A 23369-nucleotide genomic window follows, 5' to 3' on the forward strand; every position below is an offset into this window, starting at 1 on the left:
AATCTAGACAGGGCTTATGAAAGAGGTGAAAACAGACTGATAATGACCTGATTTGAACATGTGTAAAGGAATAGAGCTGTTGTTACGGTCAGAGGTGAGATTTCTACATTCATGACTTCAGAGGTAACGTTGTCTTTGCATACTGGGTATTGTCTTTGGATTTTGTTGTTGAGACAAAGTAGTGGAACTAAAGCCCTGTAAGTGGTCACTGATGTTAAACAGGAAGTTGAAGTTTATTTCCTCAAAATTAACTCAAATATGACCTATCTGGGATGGCAGCCAAGATGGCCGAACAGAAACTCTTGAGCTCACCTTCTCTCACAACTATCTGCAGAACCATTGATAAAAAAGACTGGAACCTACCAGAAAAGATCTACAACTATAGACCTAAAGGAGGAACCACGAGATGAGTAGGAGGGGCGGACTTGCAATATAATCAAATCCTGTACCCCATCACCCCCACCCCACTGTGGATGACCCACAAATTGGAGAATAATTATATGGCAGAGGTTCTCCCACAGGAGTGAGAGTTCTGAGTCTCATGTTAGGATCCCCAGCCCAGGGTGTCTGGCACCAGGAAGATGAGCCCCAAGAACACTTGGCTTTGAAGACCAGTGGGGATAATTTCAGGAGCCCCACAGGACTACAGGAAAGACTTCACTTCTAAAGGGTGCACAAAAAAATCCCATGTGCACCAGGACCCAGGGCAAAAGCAGCAATTTGAAAAGAGCCTGGGCCAGACCTACTTGCTGTCTTGAAGAGTCTCCTGGGGAAGTGGGGTTACCTGCAGCTCATCCTGGGGATGTGGACACTAGTGGCAGACATATTCTGGAGTATTCGGAGGCTAACATCTTGGATCATTAGTGTCAAAATCTGGCCCCACCCAACAGCCTATAGACTCCAGTACTAGACTCCTCAGGCTAAATAAGCAACTGGGTGGGGACACAGCCCCACTCATCAGCAGATAGATAGGCTACATAAAGACTTCTGAGCCAACAGCCACCTCCAGACATGCCGTTAGACATGGCCCTGCCTATCAGAGGGCCAAGACCCAGTTCCACTCACTATTGGGGCAGGCACTGGCCCTTCATTCCAGGAAGCCTACACTAGCCTCTAGACTGCCTCACTCACCAGGGGGCTAATACCAGAAGCAAGAAAACTATGATCCTGCAGGAAACAGCTGCCCACAACCAATGATTTGAAATAAATTCTGGGAACCAGACTCCAGGAATTAGCTCTGCCTGTCAGTAGTCTGGACACTGTCATCAGGATCTGGCTTCACCTGCCAGTGGGTAGGAAACAGTCCCAGAGTCTGCAGGATCCTGACACCACCCACTAGTGAGCCAGCACTAGCCTAGGGACCCCCTAGGGTTCGGTAACAAGCAGCCTCATGACCAGGCCCTGCTAAACAGCAACCAGCAGCATCCACACAAGGCAGGGTAAGGCAACCGACCAGACTAGGGGCCAACTAAGCCTACCAGTATGCCCATGTATATGGTCAGCCATCCACAACAATAGGATGTATGCAGCCTCTTGGGGGAACCCCTAGAGCATGTGGCTTGGGTGATAAGAGGGGAGTGCACTGTTGGGACGCACAGGACGTCTCCTACAGAAGGCTACTTCTCCAAGGATGAGAAACATAACTAACCTATCACATATATAAAAATACAAATAGCAACTTGGACAAAGTGAGGAATATGTTTTAGAGGAACAAGATTAAAAAAACCCCAAAAACACCAAGAAGAACTAAGTGAAGTGGAGATAGGCAATCCACCTGAGAAAGAGTTCAGAGTAATGATCATAAAGATGATCAAAGAACTCAGGAGAATGGATGCACAGAGTGAGAGGTTAGAAGTTTTTAACAAAGAGTTAGAAAATATAAAGAACAACCAGAGCTGAAGAATACAATATTGAAATGAAAAATACACTAGAAGGAATCAATAGCAGACTAAATGATACAGAAGAATGGATCAGTGAGCTGAGAGAAAAAGCAGTAGAAAACACTGCCACTGAACAGGAAAAAAAAAAAGTGAGGATAGTTTAAGGGACATCATCAAGCACACATTATAGGGGTCCCAGGAGAGAGAGAGAAAGGGCCTAAGAAAATATCTGAAGAGTGAATAGCTAAACTTCCCTAACCTGGAAAAAGAAACAGTCACTAAAGTCCAGGAAGTGCAGAGAGCTATATGCCAGATTAACCGAAAGAACACCAAGTACACACTGTAATCAAAATGACAAAAATTAAAGATAAGGAGAGAATGTTAAAAGCAGCAAGGGAAAAGCAACAAATAACATACAAGGCAATTTCCATAAGGCTACCAGCTGATTTTTCAGCAGAAACTGCAGGCCAGAAAGGAGTGGCATGATATATTTAAAATGATAAAAGGGAAAAAACTACAACCAGGAATACTCTACCCAGCAAGGCTCTCATTCAGATTTGATGGAAAAATCAAAAGCTTTAGACACAAGAAAAGCTAAAAGAATTCAGCACCACCAAAACCAGCTTTACAACAAATGTTAAAGGAACTTCTTTAGGTGAAAAAGGCCACAAGTATAAACAAAAAAATGATGAAATAAAAAAGTTCACCAGTAAAGGCAAACATAAAGGTAGGAAATTATCCGCACACAAAGCTAGTAGGGAGGTTAAAAGACAAAAGTAGTAAAATCATTGGTATCCACAATAAGCCGTTAAAGGATACACAAAACAATTAAATGTAAAATAGGGTATCAAAAAAGTAATTATGGGAGGAGGAGAGTACAAATGCAGAGGTTTTAAAATTTATTTGAGATTAAGAGATCAACTTAAAACAATTATATATAGATATACATTGCTATATGAAAACCTCATGGTAACTGCAAACCAAAAATCTATAATAGATATACACACAAAAAAGAAAAAGGAATCCAAACATAACACAAAAAAGTCATCAAATCACAAGAAAACAAAAGTGGGGGGGGGACCTACAAAAACAAATCCCAAACAACTAACAAAATGGCAATAAGAACATACATATCCATAATTACCTTGAATGTGAACACTGTAAATGCTCCAACCAAAAGACAGAGTGGCTAAATACAAATACAAAAGTAACACCTGTATCTATGCTGCCCACAAGAGACTCATTTCAGACCTAGAGACACATACAGACTGAAAATGAGAGGATGGAAAAGGTATTCCATGCAAATGGAAAATCAAAACAAAGCCAGAGTAGCAATACTTATATCAGACAAAATAGACTTTAAAGAATGTTACAAGAGACAAAAAAGAAAACTATGTAATGGTCAAAGATCAATCCAAGAAAAAGATACAACAATTGTAAATATATATACACTCAGGCAAACATTAACAGACATAAAAGGAAAAATCAAAAATAACGCAATAATAGTAGGGGACTTTAACCATCACTTACATCAACAGACAGATCATCCAGACAGAAAGTCAGTAAGAAAAATACAGGCCTTAAATAGCACATTACCAAATGAACCTAACTGATATACAGAGAGCATTCCATCCAAAAGCAGTAGAATACACTTTCTTCTCCAACGCACATGGAACATTCTCCAGGATAGATCACATGCTGGCCAACAAACACAGCAAGCCTCAGTAAATTTAAGAAAACTGAAATCATAACAAGCATCTTTTTATCACAACTGTATGAGACTACAAGTGAACTACAAGAAAAACTGCAAAAAACCCACAAAACACGTGGAGGCAAAACAATATGCTACTAAATAACCAATGGATCACTGAAGAAATCAAAAACGAAATTAAAAAATACCTAGAGAAAAATTACAACAAAAACACAATGAATCCAAAACCTCTGGGACACAGCAAAAGCAGTCCTAAGAAAGTTTACAGCAATACAAGCTTACCCCAGGAAACAAGAAAAATCTCAAATAAAAAACCTAACCTTAAACCTAAGGCAACTAGAGAAAGAAAAGCAAACAAAATCCAAAATTAGTAGAAGGAAAGAAATCATAAAGATTAGAGAGCAGAAATAAATGAGACAGAGACAAAAAAGCAACAACAAACAAACAATAGAAAAGATCAATGAAACTAAAAGCTGGTTCTTTGAGAAGACAAATAAAATTGATAAACCTTGAGCCAGATTCATCAAGAGAAAAGGGGCCCAAATCAATAAATGAGAAATGAAAAACAAAGTTACAAATGACACCACAGAAATACAAAGGAGCACAAGAGACTACTATGAGCAACTACATGCCAACAAGATGGACAACCTAGAAGAAATGAAGAAATTCTTAGAAAGGTACAATCCCCCAAGACTGTACCAGGCAGAAACAGAAAAATATGAACAGACCAATTACCAGTATTGATACTGAGTCAGTAATTTTAAAACTCCCAATGAGCAAAAGTCCAGGACCAGATGGCTTCAAAGAATTCTACCAAACATTTAGAGAAGAGTTAACACCCATCCTTCTGAAACTACTCCAAAAACTTGAAGAGGAAGGAACACTTCCAAACTCACTCTGAGGCCATCACCCTGATACCAAAGCCAGACAAAGACATCACAAAAAAAGAGAATATTATAAGTATTACTTATGAATATAGAAGCAAAAATCCTCAACAAATCACTAGCAAATCAGTTCCAACAACACAATAGAAGGATCATACACCATGATCAAGAGGGAATTATCCCAGGGATGCAAGGAGTTTTCAATACCTGCAAATCAATCAATGGGATACAAAACATTAACAAATTGAATAAAAACCATGTTCATCTCAACAGATGCAGGAAAAGCTTCTAATAAAATTCAACATCCATTTATGATAAAAACTCTCTAGAAAGTGGGCACAGAGGGAACATACCTCAACATAATAAAGGCCATATATGACAAACACACAGCTAACATACTCAATGGTGAAAAGCTAAAAGCATTCCCTCTAAGATCAGGAACAAGACAAGGACGCCCCACTCTTGCCACTTCTATTCAGCATGGTATTGGAAGTCCTAGCCACAGCAATCAGAGAAAAATAAAAGGAATCCAAATTGGAAAGGAAGAAGTAAAACTGTCACTGTTTGCAGACATCAAGGTTCTATACATAGAAAACCCTAAAAATGCCACCAGAAAACTACTAGAGCTCATCAATGAATTTGGTAAATTTGCAGGATACAAAATTAATACACAGAATTCTGTTGCATTTCTATACCTTAACAATGAAATATCAGAAAGAGAAACAATTCCATTTACCACTGCATCCAAGAGAATACAATATCTTGGAAAAAACCTACCTCAAGAGGCAAAAGACCTGTACTCCAAAAAGTACAATAAAAATGCTGATGAAAGAAATTGAGTATGACATAAACGGATGAAAAGATATATTGTGTTCTTGGACTGGAAGAATCAATAGTTAAAATGACCATACTACCTAAGGCAATCTACAGATTCAACATAATCCCTATCAAATTACCAATGGCATTTTCCCACAGAACTAGAAGACCAATTTTAAATTTGTATGGTATGGAAACACACAAGATCCCGAATAGCCAAAACAATCTTGAGAAAGAACAGAGCTGAAGGAATCACGCTCCCTGACTTCTGACTATACTACAAATCTGCTGTAATCAAACAGTATGGTACTTGCCTCAAAAAAGACATACAGATCAATGGAACAGGATAAAAAGCCCAGAAATAAACCCAAGTACTTATAGTCAATTAATCTATAACAAAGGAGGCAAGAATATACAATGGAGAAAAGACAGTGTCTTTAATAAATGGTGCTGGGAAAACTGCACAGCTCCATGTAAAAAAAAAAAAAATTAGAACATTCTTTAACACCATACACAAAAATAAACTTAAAATAGATTAAAGACCTAAATATAAGACCAGAAACCATAAAACTCCTAGAAGAAATCATCAGCAGAACACTCTTTGACATAAATCATATAAGTATTTTTTTGGATGTCTCCTAAAGGAAATAAAAGCAAAAACAAACAAATGGGATATAATTAACCTTAAAAAAGCTTCTGCACAGCAAAAGAAACCATAAGCAAAATGAAAAGATAACCTATGGAATGGGAGAAAATATTTGCAAACAATGCACTTGAGAAGAGGTTAATTTTGAAAACAAATAGTTCATACAGCTCAACATCAAAAAAAAAAAAAACAAACAAAAAAAAACCCAATCAAAAAATAGGCAGAAGACCGAAGTAGACATTTCTCCAAAGACATAAGATGGCTCATGACACATGAAAGATGGCTCAACGTTGCTAATTAGAGAAATAAAAATCAAAATCATAGTGAGATATCCCCTACACCTGTCAGAATGGCTGTCATTAAAAAGAGCACAAACAACAAACGCTGGCAAGGATGTGGAGCAAAGGGTACCCTCCTACACTGTTGGTAGGAATGTAAATTAACACAGCCATTATGGAAAACAGTATGGGGTTCCTTAAAAAACTAAAAATAGACTTAACATATGATCCAGCAATCTCAGTCCTAGGCATATATCCAGAAAAGACAAAAAGTAATTCAATAAGATTTATGCACCCCAATGTTCACAGCAGCACTATTTACAACAGCAAAGACATGGAAGCAGCCTAGGTGTCCACTGACAGATGAATGAATATATCTATATCTATCTATATCTATATATGTGTCTATACACACACACACACAGAGGAATACTACTCAGCCATAAAAAAGAATGATATAATGCGACTTGCAACAAAATAGATGGACCTAGAGATTATCACACTAAGTGAGGTAATTCAGAGAAATCAAGTATCACATATCACTTAAATGGGAAACCTAAAAAAAAGATACATATAAACTTATTTACAAAGCAGACTCACATAGAAAACAAACTTATAGTTACCAAGGTGGAAAGGGGTGGGGGGGATAAATTGGGAATTTAGGATTAATAGATATATACTACCATATATAAAATATATAAATAAGGACCTACTGTATATAGCACACAGAACTATATTCATTATCTTGTTATAATCTACAATGGGAAAGAATCTGAAAAATATATATACATATTATATATATCTGAATCACTTTGCCATACACCTTAAACACACTGTAAATCAACTATACTTCAATTTAAAAAAAGCTACAGCTAAAATAAAAATTAGCTAAAGAAAAGAATGTGACCTATCTGCCTTTCAAATTACTGTTTAATCAAAACATCACTTCAAACTTTTTTCTATATCTTGAATTCTTTCAGGTTTGAAAACCTACAGATTTGAGGAATTTTACCTAGTAATACACACAAAATTGGAAAACCTTTACAATAAAAAGATCTTTAGATCACTGGTATAGTCAAACACTTGGGAGAACTGTATTTCAGGTAAGAAATGATCAGTAATAGGGAAAAGTTGCCATTCAACTTTCCACTGAATAGCAAGTTTCACTGCACAAAAATAAACTTTTTCCTCCTGGTACTTTATTAGGGTGGCATGGCATCTGTCTTCCTTTTACTATCCCCACCCCCACCGCCCAATTTGAGAAGTCAAAGCAAAAAACAACCTGATGTTCCTGCTTAAAAGACAGCCATGATATTTAATGTGGTGTTGGGACACTAGGCCACATGGACCAACAGACCCAAATTTATTCCAACTCTGAATTTTGTTAATGTCCAATAATGTGTGAATTGGAATGGAAGTCTCTATTTGGAGATTAAGAAAAAAAGGTCTTCTAGTGTAGTTATTTTAGAAGACTGTTCTATTTACAGATTAAGAACCAAGTCTTATAAACAACCTAGCACAAACAATAAATTGATGAAAATACTTTTAAAAACGTAATACTGGTCTTGCCTTCTTCCATTCTTAAACATACATCAGTTTTCACTATCTACTTGAACTAGCTGTCTTAAGCAACCCTACAGATCAAATATTTGAAAATCAGTGGCCAAACTGAAATTTGAATAAACCATACTGTATAAACCAAATATTATTTGTTAAATGTCATACATTCTGTGTACTACCTTCTGACTCACCTTTTTGCTGTACAGGGTAGCACATACAAAAACAATGTGAGAAATAGAAAATAAGCAAGATATTGGGGGTCTGATACATGAAAAATATTTCAGGATGGATTGCATAAACCGGAAATGACCTGTTCTAGTTGCTGCACTCATCTAAGACATTCTAAATTTCAAAATGACAAAGGAATAATTCTTTTAAAAAATCAAACACATACTTAAGTATCTAGATGTGTAACAGTTCAGCAAACAAACAAGTTTAACTCAAACCTTTGAACATGTCACTTAGAAACATTAAGATTTTGGACCCAATTACTCATAGATCATTGACTAGTCCAAAATGCAGTTTGTGTTAATCTGCTGTACAAATCAACCATGTAACAGTAGTCAGGTGATTCTTTTTACTCCAACAAAAGCAACAATAAGAAAGAAAGCAATACTATTTCTAGTAATTAGATAATCAGGATAATAAGACTTGGGTAAAATGAGAATTTCTTGTTCCAGCTTCTTGTTCAATGAGCCTGTTTCTCATTTTCAGATAATGAGGATAAAGGTGTCACAACAAAATATGGGAAACTGCTTTCTCTTTATTTAGGCCTTGGGAAGAAAATTAATTTTGGTCACATATTACCTTAAAAAAAAAAATCCAGTTTTACATATTTCTAAACAGAACCAAATGATCAGAGAAATAATTTCTTCTGTAAAAACTGGCCAAATTTTATAAAAAATCTAACATACAATGTAATTCAAATTATGTAAAGATTGCTTGGGATCATAACATTTCAAATATATGACAGTTGAAACTCCATCCTAACCAGTGTGGTATTTGCTCTCATGCTGCTTTGGTCCAAAAGAATAGAGCTGAATCAGTAAGAGTAAACTGTAAATACCTAAATCTTTTGCCAACATTAATTTAGATTGCTATTGGCAGCAGAAATATCCATGATGAATAGTTCTACTATAAGTACAATAAAAGAATATTTTTCATGAATTCATCACAGTACCAGATAAACTTTTTATAAGAGAAAAACATGAAGGAACAAAAAGAGATGAAACAGCTACCACACAAAAAATAGTGTCTCCCCTATAACTGTATTTGAAGGGATAAAAAGGTGATATTAAAGGTTTGATGATGCTAATATGAAAGGAAATTGAGTACTGTATTTCTTATTTTATACAACTCTTACTCTTTACAAAAATGGTTATAGTCATGCCCATAAAAGTGTAACCCATGGCATCTGAAAGCAAACACTCTTTGTAATCATTTAAAAGGGCCTTTTTAAAAATTATAATACAAAGGTCTGTGCTCTATAAGCAGTCCTCCACTGTGCATTATAACAATAAGGCTTACTTTTAATACAAAGACTGAGTGTTTGGGAGTTATGAGCCACTGGATTTAACAAACATCATTTTGTAGTTGCTTTTTGCATCTTTTTTGTTTTTGGGATCCTCCACTTCATCAGGGTGCTCAGTAGCTTGGAGTTCTTCAGCAGATTCTTCTTTTTCTGACTCTGAATCACTTTCAGAGTCATCTGGACTTTCAGGATCAGGTGAATCATCATCATCATCATCATCTCCAGCCCCATCACCTTCTCCATCATGATCTTCTACCTAAAACCATCAATTAACAAGCTATTAAAATAAGTTACCCACTATAAAAACTGGGAAAGACACTAATTTTTGTCACAGTCTTAAAACAGCCCACTCACTACCCATTAAATTAACAGTTTCCGACTGTCTTATGATCAGAGGCTGCCAAAGGAAGAACTGAGGACTCAGGCATCTCCATGTGTTTTATACACTGGGACTTGAGTAGGATTTTGTTTTAAGAAAGGGCTCTGAAGCCCACTCACTTGTCTCCTTTCCCCCCACTCTGAAAACAACATATTATTATAATATCTTCCTGAAGGAAACAATCTATTTTTTTAAGTAAGTAAGGCAAGTTAACCACTGATCCACAGAAATGTGGAAAACGGCCATCGATGTTTTACATATTACATTACTTTGGAGTAATTAACCAGTAGTTATAATATGAAAAGAGACAACTTAGGAAACAACTGAGAGAACTCTCCTAAACCACTGCTTATATGAAATATTTGACCTAACTTGAGTATGTTGTTCATGCCTATTTAAGATGTGCTCTAATGATTATCTGAACAGAATTTACATTAAGTTAGTATCCTAAAACTCTCAAAAATGGTTTTCATTATCTACAAAGACCTAGTTTAGCACAGAAAAATATTTTAAGTAACCATAAGGTTTTCTACATAGGATTCTTGACTGCTAGAGTAATATAACAGAAACAAATGATATCAAATTGGAAATTATCTTCCTATTTAATGAAAATATGTAAATTACTACCTCACTGAAGCCAAGTCCACAATGTCGTCGATATCTTCCTGATAATTTACTGTCCATACTTTGCTGGTATTGAGACTCCAGTTCTTCATTAATTTTCTTGTCTTCTTCCCCTGCATGTCCAGTGTACTTTGGTTATGTTTCAGTCAAATTAATAAAAATATTTAATTATACAAAAAACCCATAGTACAGACGTTACTATATTCAGGGCTGATTTCTCCAACTGTAACTAATTTTACAGTCAATTTTGTGTATGGGTTTATATACCATTAAGTAGTTACTGAACAGACACAAAATAACTAAAGGATGTATTTATGATTACTCCTTTAGTAACCAACCCCCTGAACTACGAAAGTTGTTTATAAAAGATGAAAAACTTGTATTTTTCCATGTAGTAATTCAAACCAGATACAAGAGTCTCAGAAGGAACTCCCTGAAGTTCAGATATTATAAATATTAATTACTAAGAACTTAGGGCATTATATGTTTTAGCTTATTTATAGTCTAATGATAGTTCTTCTGATAGTAAAATTTTCTCCTAGTCACATACAAAAACCCTCTAACAAATGAAAGCTTCTGTCTTTGAACAAAAATAATGAAAAGGCACACAATTCTATTCAGAGAATGGCTTAATACAATGACGTTGTATTGGCTTTCTTTTATTTCCTTTATGACTTTCTTTTATTGAACCAATATAAACTTGCTATTTTACCATGCAACATTTGATTTTATATATATATAAACATACATTGTATGTTATGAAACAGAATACTAAACAACCACCTATATACTTATCACCCAGAAACTAGAACATTACACCAATACCACTGAAGCTTTCTGTACGTGACATTATAATTTGTAAATACAAGAAGAATTTCACATTTTAAAAGAATAAATGCAGCAGTTAAATATATTTCTATTCTGCCAAAGCTAAGAGACTCTTTTGCCTTTTGTAGCGATACAAATCAATTTGAAATAATTGTTCAACGCTAGAAAAAAAGACCTATTGATGTCTAAAATGTGCTACATATTTTAGATCAGTGTAAAGTTAATTTAAATAACATGATTAACAGTTCTCCCAAATATATCTAGGTCATTATACTCTATTATTAAAAATGTCCAAGATTAGGGTCAACTTTAAATAGGAGCAAACTTTACTTTTCAGCAGGGTGAATTCAAATCCAAATTCTAATTCATTTTTAGTTTTTAATTTAAAAAAATTCCCCCCCCCAAATTAAAAGAAAAAGTTAATTTCTTCAGGCTTTGCAATGAGTATTCTTCAAAGATTTCAGAGCAAAACTCAGTAAGCTAAAAACCAATATAATATGCCAACTCTAACACTGTATATTAAATAATTCATAAAAAATATATAAATTCTATAGATATTACAGACAAGACAAGGCATAAACCTCAACTACATCTTGTGAATAAGTAAAAATGAAGACAGAAATAGGTCAGTTTCTTGGTTAAAATATATTGATGAATACTCTCAAATCTTTTAAAAATCAAAGTATATATTGTTACATGATATATGTTTACATATACTATGTATTTCTAATATTTTAATCATTAAAATTAATCATCAATTATACACAGAAGTTAGAATATTTTAAAATATGTACAAATGCTTCATATTCCAAAATTTAGCACCACCACTTTAATTATATTTTACTTTCTCACCTGTTCGGAAGTGAGATGTTGATTTGTGATCTCCTATGACAAGACGACCAGTATGTTCTTTCTATAATAGGAAGGCAGAAAATGTATTAGAATCTGAGACCACTAATTCAACACAATTATTAAGTGTCTACTATGTGCCCTACACTATTCAAGACTTGCAGGACACAGTTAAGATAAAGGACTAAATTAAGATCCCTGACTTTATGGAACTTACCATTTTTGCATGTGTAGGGATGGGGAGGAGAAACAAAATCAGTAAGTAAATTATAGTACGTCTGCAAGCAATGTCATTAAAGCAAACTAAGCAGAGGAAGGGGATAGAGAGTATGTAAAGATCAAGCTGCAATTTTAAATGGATGAGTAGGTAACTAGAAAAATGAATCAACCTCAAGTTTCTTTCCTAAAAGACCAGTTAAATGAGTTGCTTTAACTTTCCTACCTTCTCTTTCTGATGCCTCACACATATTTTATGGACAGAAAGCAAATGACACTATTTAGCTAGCTAAAAAATGAAATTAATCAATATATTTATAACATACAAAGTTACAGAAATTTAAAATATAAAAAATGGGAGAGATCAAGATGGTGGAATCGAAGCGTATGGAGCTCACCTCCTCCCACAAATACATTAAAAATACATTTACATGTGGAACAACCCTCACAGAATACCTATTGAACATTGGCAGATCTCAAAAATTCAAATCTGCAAGAAAGATCACCACATAACCAGGTAGGACAAAAGAGGGAAAAAAACCCCAGGAAATTGGGGTAGGACCTACACCCGTGGGAGGAGGCTTTGAAAAAAAAAATCCTCACCCTGGGAATACCCTTCACTGGCTGGGAGATCAACTGGGACAGATAGGGAGCTCCCGAGGCTCAGAGGAGAGTGTAACAGCTGGCTCATGACAGGCAGAATAGAGACCAGCACAGATGGTCCTGGCTACCCTGCTGCACTCCCCAGGCCAAGATGTGTGACTGCTGGTGGGCATGGGAGCTGCCATCCGGCTTTAGCCAACAGATCCAGGGAGGGGACTGGGATTTGCTGTGTGGAGACAGCTCGAAGGGACTAAAGTGTGTTTCAGGCTACTACTGAGTGGGTACACAGGATGGAGCCTGGATCCACGATATAGCCCTACTGTTGACGCATGTGCAAAAAAGGGAGGGGCAGGTCCCCGCCATAGCAGCCGCTTTCTCACAGCATGCGGAGCTCTGCCTCTATGACATCTGGGAGTGCACAAGCACTGGCGGGGTGCCCATACAGAGGCGGGGCTGAAATCTGAGCCAATCCCCAGAGGCCATGTGACTTCAGAAGGAAAGTGGGCTGAAATCCAAGCTGTGTCCCAGGGGCTGTATAAATTTGGTGGAGTTACGACACTTGTGGCTTTGTAAACTCAATGCTTGTGGGACATCCAAGCGATTTTACTGGTGCTCCTGTGGCTGGGGCAGATCTGGTGTGAGCAGAGACCAGTGTGTGGGCTGATTCCATGGCTTCCACAGCGAGTCCAGATGTGTGACTATAGCAGGTGCCAGTGACTGACTTCAGCGGATTTGTGTGGTGAGTTTGTGTGCACAGCACGAGGGACATCTGGGCTAATGCCTTGAATTCCCATGGCCAAGGCAGTGCCAATGACACTGTACTTTGTATGCACACAGGTGAGGCAATGTCACATAGTGCACGTCCTAGCAGACAGCTCCTACAGAAGGATACTCAGTGGCTCCTCTCCTCTCCTTCCTTTGCATAGGACTTAACATCTTACATGATCTCTCCCTATCCTGAACCCCACTGTTCTAGTCTGGCTAACTCTTTATCCTTTCAGATTCAGATCAGTTCTATTTACGGGAAGCTTTCTTGTGCTGCTAAGCCAAGGTTGGCTACCCCGTCTTAATTTCACAGCACTATGTGCGTAACTCTCTCATAGCAATTGTAATTCTATATTGCTATTATCTGGTTTCTTTCATCACATAATGGCTCTAAACATGTTATTGAAATCTATGTGACCCCCCATGACCTACTATATTGCCTGGCATGTAGTAGATAGTCAATAATTATTGGTAAAATGCATGAAGCATTCCCCTATGAACAGCAAAAACAAAGTGCAAAATTTCATCCCAAAATGCTTAAAACAGAAAAAGTCTTCCTATTTCTCCCAGATTAGGTTTGCAGAAAGACTACTGGGACAATGGTAGGAAAATAAATTTACTTGCTTACAAAAAAAATGAATGTTTAGAAATCACTGTACTTCCATGTAAAAATGAACTGCTAGGAACAAGTTTTTTCTCAGTAGATGTTTTCCTGGCACCTATACTTTATATCTTCTATTATGTTAATCAAACTGAAATAGATTTCAAAATATACTGAACATTTTTAAAATTAATTTTTTGATAAAGGCCATTCCCTTGGCTACTACTTCAAGGGCTGGAAGGAGGTATAAAATATGAAAGGCCTCCCAAATGGTCTGCCCAGAAATACTCTGTATCAATTCATCAGGCTAACAAATGGCAAGTCATAAACTCCAATTTTTTTTCTCTGTATAGTCTCTAAACATTACTGCCCAGTGGCACTGAGAATCCCAGAAGTGGCTCAGAAATAGTATAAATTTTAAGTGCTCAGTTAGGTCAGCTATATTTTGAAAGCCTTTTAAAGTAATCATGCAGAACAGTAAGTATCTTCACTGCTTCTCACTGAACATACATTAAAAAAAGGGCATTATTTTCAAAGAAAAAATAAAAATATATTCTGCCGGATGCTTACCTTTCCTGCACCCATAAGTCTCAAGAACTTTTGTTTTCTTTCTTCATTACCTAAGTCTGCTGCCTCCCAATTGCTAGATCCAAGCTGGAAAAGAAAATGGCCAATTAATTTTTTTGCATAATAATAAATATTGAAAATTAAATCCCAAGTTTTTTCCCTGTCAGTTTTAATTATAAACAGGGCTCATTCTTGCTTAGGAAGTTAAGCATAAGCATGATATTCGAATGAATATATACACTCCTTTTCTGTTACCTCAAGGCAAACTCCTTTAGTTCCTTTGCAGCCAGAATTTGGTTCTCAAAAGTTTACACCTGTAAGAATCACCTGGACGACTGGTTAAAACACACTGCTGGGCTACACCCTGAGAGTTTCAGATTCAGTAGGTCTAGGGTGGGGCTTGAGGATTTATTTCACTTCTAACAAATTCCTAAGAGATGCTGACACTGTTGATGTAGGGGCCACACTTTGAGACCTACTGTCTTTGGGTCTTGTAGGGCCTTAGAGCACCTAATACTTTTAACCCAGAAGGCTGTTACTGCTACAGTTGTTAACTGAAGTTAAAAACTCTGGTTTTAGTGATACTTTAAAGGACAGTATAACATCAGAGTCTATCGGACCCAATTTTAGTTTTTCAGTTTTTTGAGTAGTTCCTGTAAGGACTGATGTGTTATGACCTTGATCCTTAAAGGTCTTCCAAAGAACAATGAGAAAATTTACTTTTTTTTTTAAAAAGGAAGAAATAAAACTCATTCTATTTTGTGATTAACAAATGGGTCTATTAAACCCTTTTATAAATTTAAGAAATACTATGGAATCCTAGTTATATTCTCCCCTGCATCTTAAATATAAGAATTACTTCATTATAATTCCCTACATCTTGAAACAAATGTAAGATTTATTTCACTACAAGTCATTAATCATCCTAATTATGCTCAAACTGACAAAAATAGTACATAGAAAAATGGTAGAAAAGTTTTCTCATCATGTTGTCCAAAGTATTGCATCATTTTTCAAGAAGAAATCACTCCTGTTGTATACTTCTAAGCCTTCTTTGGACAGAGTTGACAATTTTACATTTCTACTCATAATGGCAATTGAGTAGAAAACTGAAAACTGACAGGAGGCATTTCACAATTACTGATGAATTAGGCGAATACAAAATGACAGAAAGTGGACTCTTAAACTAATGATAATGGCAAACTTAAGTGTATATGCCAAAATCTTAGACTATGAGTCTTTGGATGATCACTTTTCTCCAATCCAGCAATCAATGAGAGACCAAAAAAAAAAAAAAAAAAAAGTTAAGAAAAGATGATACTCTCATCTAGAAAGTCATTCAACAGGAAGAACTTTATCTTGCAATATTTTGCAACATTGCAGTAACAGTCTGGACCACCCTGTTTTTCTAAGCTACATATGTTTCATTTTATCATTCATGGCATTTGTACATTAAAATTTACTTGGCATGGTCTATAAGCACCATACTAAGTAAATGCTGAGGGTAGACGGGAAGGAATACAGAAATGAAAACATTCACTGGGCTGATCATTCTAATTGAGTTTATAATCTAAAAATGAAAATGATTTGCAATTACAGAGCAAAGAAGACAACACTCCTTTGACACAAAACTATGAGCAATCAAAGGTTTCAAAAAATTCTTCAAGTATTTTAATGATGCAAATGCAAGAACTCAAGAACTAAAATAAAACTAAAATCTATCAGAAATAGGTTTGAAATCTGAAATTGTTTCAGTTTCACACATGAAAACTGACAAGCAGTTAGCTGTATTCATAGAATGCTTTCACAATACATATACCCCAAATATATAATTTATATATTGTGAAAACCAAGAAAATTTGGTTTGCTATGGTTAAGTTCATATCAAAATTTCTAATAAAGTTGTTTTTTTTTAACTATTCTTCTATTCTTACTTTTGAAAATTACTCATAAAAGATGAATAGAATAGACATATAAAAACAATGATGACCATTCTTCCTGGGCATATGACTGTTGAAGTATTTGTACCACACTGGCCACCCACTTACGGTTCTTCTAAATTCTTTTTGGTGGCGGGCTTACTATATATTCTCATGATTCTGGCTAATGAAGTTCCAAATCTCTACTTCTTTCCAACTGGTTAGTTCTTAACTATTTCTGGCTCAATACAGTTTAAAAAAAAAAAAAAAGTACTAGTGAAGCTTAAGTTCTAATTCTCACTAAATCACCAGACCTGGCATTTAACTTCTTAGTTTTAATTCCTCATTGAAACAAAGTCTTCTTTGAAAGACTGTCTTAAGAATACTAACACCTAAGAATTGCATAGTGTTTTACAACTTACAAATCACTTTTCACGTACATTATCTCAAGAGTCCATTTAATAAATAAGGACACTGAGGCAAAGAGGCGAACTGACTTGCTTTGATCCTCTGTTCCTTCCACATCATACTGTACATAATCAAATGAGACAGGATATATGAAAGTAGTTTATGAATTACAGCTATAAAAATATATATATATATATATATAATTAAGGTAAAAACAATTTGTCTTTAGTAAAAATTAAAGATTCCCAAACTTTCTTTTAAAAGGGCAAGTATCTTCAATGCCTTTACATAAATAACTTATCTACAATTTATAATCTTAATTTTTTTAAGCCACGAAGTCCTTCTAGTTCTCCCTTTCAGACCTTAGCATACAGCAGCAAGTACCATGCCTAAGTGCTGCATTCTGAAAAGCATATGGGTGCCTGATACATTCTTAGAGACTCTCCACCACTTACCAAAATTAATCCCTCATTCGTCTTCCTAAAAGATAGCTTTCATTTCTCTATTCCATTCAAACCAATGAAACCATTTTTAAGTTGGCTTCATCCTTAATACCTTTATTATAAAACTGTAATTAATTTACTTCATCCTCAGCACACACTGTAGTAACTCTTAGAATTTATTTCTGCCATTGTCAGCATTTTTCTAGAGTTGGATTCCATGATCTGTTACCCCATTTAACATGTGAAGTTAGCAGGCAAAGAAAACTTTATCTTTTACATGCAGATGTTCATTAGAAACTGCGGATCAACTACATATTATAATTAGCTGATTTTATAAACTTAAACATATATTTAAATTTTTAAATTATATATTATTTTTAAAATATTAAAAACACAAGCACTTAAAGATAACTCCCAATCACCAGCAAAAATATGAAACTGGCTTAAAAAGATCATTATCAAGGGACATGTTACTGTATTGCACTAAAATATAAAATTAGCAACATAATCATTTTTAGATAATGTGTGAAGGTCCTAGCTCTAATTTTGAATTGCAACAGTAACCATCTCCTTCAAAGAGAATGTTTATAGGATTGGAAAAGGTCTTAAAGGTCATCTAGTTAAACTGATCCCATTAAACTGTAAAGGTTTAATTACTTAATTCCTTTAACTTTGTTAAATTACCTAGTATCACCAAGAGTTTTCTGTCCAACTAAGATTATGTCTCTGATCCTAGCAAAACAGGTGCCTGACTTTCAAGCAATCAAGTCACAGCTAAGTACCAGGAGGAAAACAATGTAATAGCTTTTAAAATGGCACCCAGGTTACTCAAAAGCCTAGATAAGTTCCTGATAAGTACTGGATTACCATATTAACAAGAAAAGATCTCAAAGTCAGCTGTAGGGCCAAACAGTAGGCATGAATAAATCTCACTATATAACTATTCACCACCAAATCTTCACTGATTACTAATCTTTCTGAAGAGCTAAAATCAATTTTCTTAAAGGGCCTTACTATTCCAAACCTAACCCCACCACCTACTCAAAAGGGGGATGTGTCTTAACGTCATCTCATTTGCTACAACTGATGCACTAATAGTATTCAGTGAGCCTTTTATGGTTCACAAAGTAAGATATTATGAAAGGCACTTAACTGCACTATAGAAAATAAAACACTCTACACATTCATAAATTGATACCGCTTTAAATAAAAGAAAGAAAACTACATAACCTCCCTTCGACATCTTTAATGATGACCTATGTCCCCTTCCCGCAAATTCCATCAGCGTTCTCATGGCATTTATTCATTTAGTTGTACGTTTACTCGTTACTGCAGTCTTCATGACACTGCGCTAGGAGCTAGTACAACTATACAAAAAGCCTAGGATAAGCACCAGAGTTATTCATCTTTGAATTCTCAACAGCTGACACAACAGTAAATATTTGTTTACTTTAAGGAATGAATGGTTTGCTATTTAAACTGATGAGCCGGGGGCGGGGGGGGGGGCGAAGAGAGGTACTTGACGTGAAAACGGGCCTCTAGGTCTCAACGTCTTAGACCTCAGCACCGTGCACCACTATTATTCCCCCGGTACAGTTTTTCTGTTCAATACTGTTCTTGGTTTACTCTTAACAGTACAGTTAAGTTTAACTCTTAACAGCGCATTACAAAAATAACCCCGGCCAGAAAATGTCCAAATTCGCACGAACATCTTGACTTTGTCACAGAAGCATTTAAAGCCTAAAATAGGGAGGAGGGTTTTGCCGTCTCTATTGTGAGTAGAAAGGCCCCACAAAGAAGCTTCATCAGCCCCGAAACAGGCAAATATGGTTCTCTGACTAAGCTCTTTCACTTCTCGACCACTCAGTATTTCTTTCCTCGAACCCCCTTCCTACGCAGGTCTCCGGCTCTTAGCGTGTGGACCTCTTCAAACATTCCAACCCTAATTAGGAAAAGCGGACATTTCCCACTCTTCTGGGTCCTCCCCCTCAGCTCTTCCCCCCAGGCCACCTCAGGCGCTTCCTCCTTCCGCACCCACCCTTCCCGGCCTACCCCAACCTTTAGTAGGCCTCAACCCTCATCCACTCCGCCATTGTTATTTACATCGTCGTCTGGGGAGGCTGAACGCTTCACCCCGTGCGGATGGGAATCCCTGGCAGCACTCATCGTTGTGGAGACCCAGACGGGAAATGCCGAACCCACTCGCCGTTCTCCTCAGTCGCGGCTCCAACAGCCCGCAACCTGCCACCGGCCCAAGCAGCGCCACTCCAGAAGGCAGAGCCCCTCCGGGCCTTCTCTGCCACGGTCGTCACCGCCGCGGCCTCTCGCCACCCCGGAGCACTCTGGGAGTTATAGTTTTCTGGTTCACTCCACACCCTTCTGAAGAAGGGATGGATGGGTAACTAAAACTACAACTCCCAGGAAGCTCAGCGGCACAGCCCGCGCTGTGTGGCGGGAGTGCCCTTCGAGGCTACGCCTCCATCGGCTGGCGAAGGGAGCTTTCTCGCGGATGAGAATGGCGGTGAGCTTTAGTCAACCTTCGTCGCCACAGAAGGAAACTCAGCCTGGGTTTTCGCGTTGTACTGTGAGACGCTGCCCCACTGACACAAGTGAATTTGTTACAGTTAAGCACCTAGATTGAAATATAGTGTTTGAGGCCTACTGAATCCTCACGCGTACGCTCATCGGAAGACAAAAACCTTTCCAAAAAAAAAAAAAAAAAAAAAATGGCTTCTGCTGTTTCCCCCGTAGTGTTCTCTACTGCTCCCAGGATATTTCTAGATCTGTGGTGCAGCTTTTGGAAAATTACCGGCGAACGTTTTTTCACTTTCTTACTCTCATGAAAGTGAGTTCAGTATTGGTGTTACGTGCCAGTTAATTGGCTATAATTGAAACTAGAGTCCACCTGAGGGAATTCTATAAGCTTTTCACAGGACCTTGTGAGGTTGGGGTGATCCTCTCCGACCTCACTGCTGGTGTGTAGGCTTTGTACTTTAGGGGCTTTCACCAAGTGAAGTACGTCTCTGCCAGAAAGTCTTGTACCTTTTTCTTTTCCTTTAAAAAATACTTAAAATTTCACCTCAATTAAGAAAAAAATTAACATAAAATTAACCATTTTGGAGTGTAAAATTAAGTGGCATTTAATACATAAACAGTGCTGTACAACCATCACCTCTTTCTAGTTCTAAGACTTTTTCTCACCCAGAAAGGAACTTCAATACCCATTAAGCTGCCTTTCCCCCTTCTCCCTTTTCCCTACCAACCGCTAATCTACTCAGAAAGCACTGAATCTAAAGGTATTATCTGGATATTGGAGTTTAATTCATGCGGTATCAAGGTGTCTAAATTTCTAACCAGGCCTGAACCTGGGTGCCTTCAACCCTAACATTCTGTCAGGATCCTTTTCCCTTACTTAATCTGAAGCTTTCTGACCTTGTTCAGAGTTTTTTTGATTTTTTTTAAAAAACAAAAATCAGTAAGTACAGTCTATACAGGCAATACAGATCTAGAGTGCATTTTGGTACTGAGAGCAGCCTGTGAAACTGCTTAACTGTTAGCTTCTGAACTCAGCAATTACCCTAGTTTGACTGCCTATGTAGAAATAATAATACTTTCCTAGATTTCAGGTGATCATTGAACCTTTTATAGAACTGTGACCAGTGGAAGACAATTCTTTAATTTATGCAGTCATGTATTTAAATATTACTTTATTTTGAAGCAAAGGAATAACAATTCTAGGTAGGATGATATGAAAGAAAAACCTCAGATGGGGTCATATTTTATAACTAAGCAAAGGTACCTTTATCAGTTAGTTCTGTGGTGAGAATAAACCAGAAATCAAGGAGGAGGAGAATTAACCCATGAGAAAAAGTATTTTTGGAAGTGGTTGCTTACTCTTTAGTTTTAAATTTTAAAAATATTTTGCCTAACTATAATTCTACAGAGTATAAATATAACTACTATGAGATATAGTTAACTTAAAGAATTTTCTGGGATGGACTACAATTCACATCCAAAGGGTTTGACAGACTATAATATATACAATTTAGAAACCTTAGTTTTGTTGCCAGTAGACAAATAGGATGGCTGAATAGGTAATTTAGGTCACTAAGAGAATTCTGAAATAAAAAAGGGCTATCAGTAGGGTTAATAGTTACTGTATAGTTCTAACTTTACTAATTGGTGAAAGTCCAGAAAAGTTTAATGTGCTAGCAACTTGTCTTTTATTTCTTCACCAGAATTGTTGGCTCCTGGATGGCTAAATCTTCAAGTTATTATAAAACAAGATTAAAAGCCAAAAAGTAACATAGGAAATAATAAGGATTGGATCATTTCATCAGATTTTACTCAGTTTCATATACAGAAGGATATAGGTAAGGATGATATGATACAGTGTTATAGAAACGTATATGTGGCACAGAAACTTGCTAATACACTTCTTCCTGGTTTTGTAAAAACAAAAAGATACTCTGAAATACCTTCTTTAGTTTTGGGACTGTTCCATCTTCCTTTTCTGTTTCTGTATTTTCTAGCACAATGCTTGCCACATGGTAGTTAATAAGTTTTTTTGAATTAATATAAGAAGTATGAAATTGTATAATGTAACAGAGTGGTGTCTCATAAAAGGCCCAGAAACTCAGCAATGTGCTTCTTTCTTGGGTAGTAAAGACAAGGAGAGGATATCCTGTTACTAATAGGGTTTTAAAATACTTTCCTGAGTGTAGAGACCATGCCTCCCTCATTTTTATTTACCTAGTGCTTAGCATTTGGCATTCGTAAGTGTTGAGTACATACATTAATATCCCTCAACCAAGGGTAGCCATAACTGAGCATAGTTAACAGACCTAAAAAGAAGTAAAATCTCTGATGAATATGCTCTGTACAAAAAAATCTGCTGTTTTACCTGAGACTTTAAAAAAAAATTCCTTGTGCCTTAATTATAACTATTATTTATTAAATATCCATTATGCACTATACACTTTGCTAGGTGCTTCTTTATAATTGATCTCAAAGCTTCACAACAATTTGCAAGAATTTTTATTTTGTAGATAATGAACCTTAAGAAAAGTTAAATAGTTGCCCATAGTCATATAACTAGTAAGTGAGTGGCTAAGCTGGGATTCAATCCTTAAGTCTAACTCCAAAAACCCAGGCATTTTCCACTGTTCCAGTATAACTCAACATTTATATAGGGTGCTTAGTATGTGTCAGGCAGTGTGCTAAATTTGAGGAAAACTAGAATAAATAATGTGTAATCCTTTACCTCAAGGAGTTTACATCTCAGTGGGGGGAAGAATGATTAAGTGGCACCAATAAGTTACAGATGAAATGCTCTGGGAGCAGTTCATTTTAGCTGAGGGAAATAGGGAAATTCTTCCCAAAAGTTTTTGAACTAGGCCTTGAAAAATAGTGTAGGCAGGGTGGGGCATAGAGTCAGGAATGGTTAGTGTCCTGTGTGATTGAAACCCGATATGCACAAAAGTATCATATTCTGAGACAACTCTGTAGGCTTATCAAAGTCAGCCTAATCAAAACCTTGAGTTTGAATCTCCCTGTATGTGCTCAGGTTCAGAGCATCTGTTTCACAGATTTATAGTAACCTCCCATCCTCTAATAGTTACCCAGTTAAATCCATTTTACACATCATGGCCAGGTCCATCACTTGAAAATGGAATGTAGAGGCTCTCTTGTTCAAAAACTTCCTGGAGCTTCCCATTTTATACAGATTTAAGTTGATATAATTAAGCCTATAATTGAGGGTCTATATTCTGATTTCAATGATCCATTGCAATATTGTTTTCTACTACTACCTTTTATTTATCTTGGTTAGTTTGTCATCACTAGTTACAACAAAAATATAT

The 23369-nt window shown here is 36.4% G+C and overlaps 1 protein-coding gene across 1 annotated transcript; it reads right to left on the reverse strand.

Annotated features, from left to right (window-relative positions):
• Positions 1-8518: 8518 nt before the first annotated feature.
• Positions 8519-19831, reverse strand: C12H11orf58 (chromosome 12 C11orf58 homolog). The gene is made up of 5 exons (XM_010977223.3): positions 19612-19831; positions 14742-14825; positions 11990-12050; positions 10313-10422; positions 8519-9562 (listed from the first exon to the last, which is right to left on the reverse strand). The coding sequence occupies exons 1-5, from the start codon at positions 19672-19674 to the stop codon at positions 9332-9334; spliced, it is 549 nt and encodes a 182-aa protein (XP_010975525.1). The 5' UTR covers positions 19675-19831; the 3' UTR covers positions 8519-9331.
• Positions 19832-23369: the final 3538 nt, after the last annotated feature.

This window comes from Camelus dromedarius, chromosome 12 (genome assembly GCF_036321535.1).
Source record: "Camelus dromedarius isolate mCamDro1 chromosome 12, mCamDro1.pat, whole genome shotgun sequence".
In the NCBI taxonomy this organism is placed as follows: domain Eukaryota; kingdom Metazoa; phylum Chordata; class Mammalia; order Artiodactyla; family Camelidae; genus Camelus; species Camelus dromedarius.

Coding starts and splice junctions, on each gene's coding strand:
- C12H11orf58 (XM_010977223.3), bottom strand. CDS start 19,674: ATGAGTGCTGCCAGGGATTCCCATCCGCACGGGGTGAAGCGTTCAGCC. Junction 14,826..19,611: donor CAGCCTCCCCAGACGACGAT/GTAAATAACAAT, acceptor TTTCTTTTCCAG/CTTGGATCTAGCAATTGGGA. Junction 12,051..14,741: donor GACTTATGGGTGCAGGAAAG/GTAAGCATCCGG, acceptor TTCCTATTATAG/AAAGAACATACTGGTCGTCT.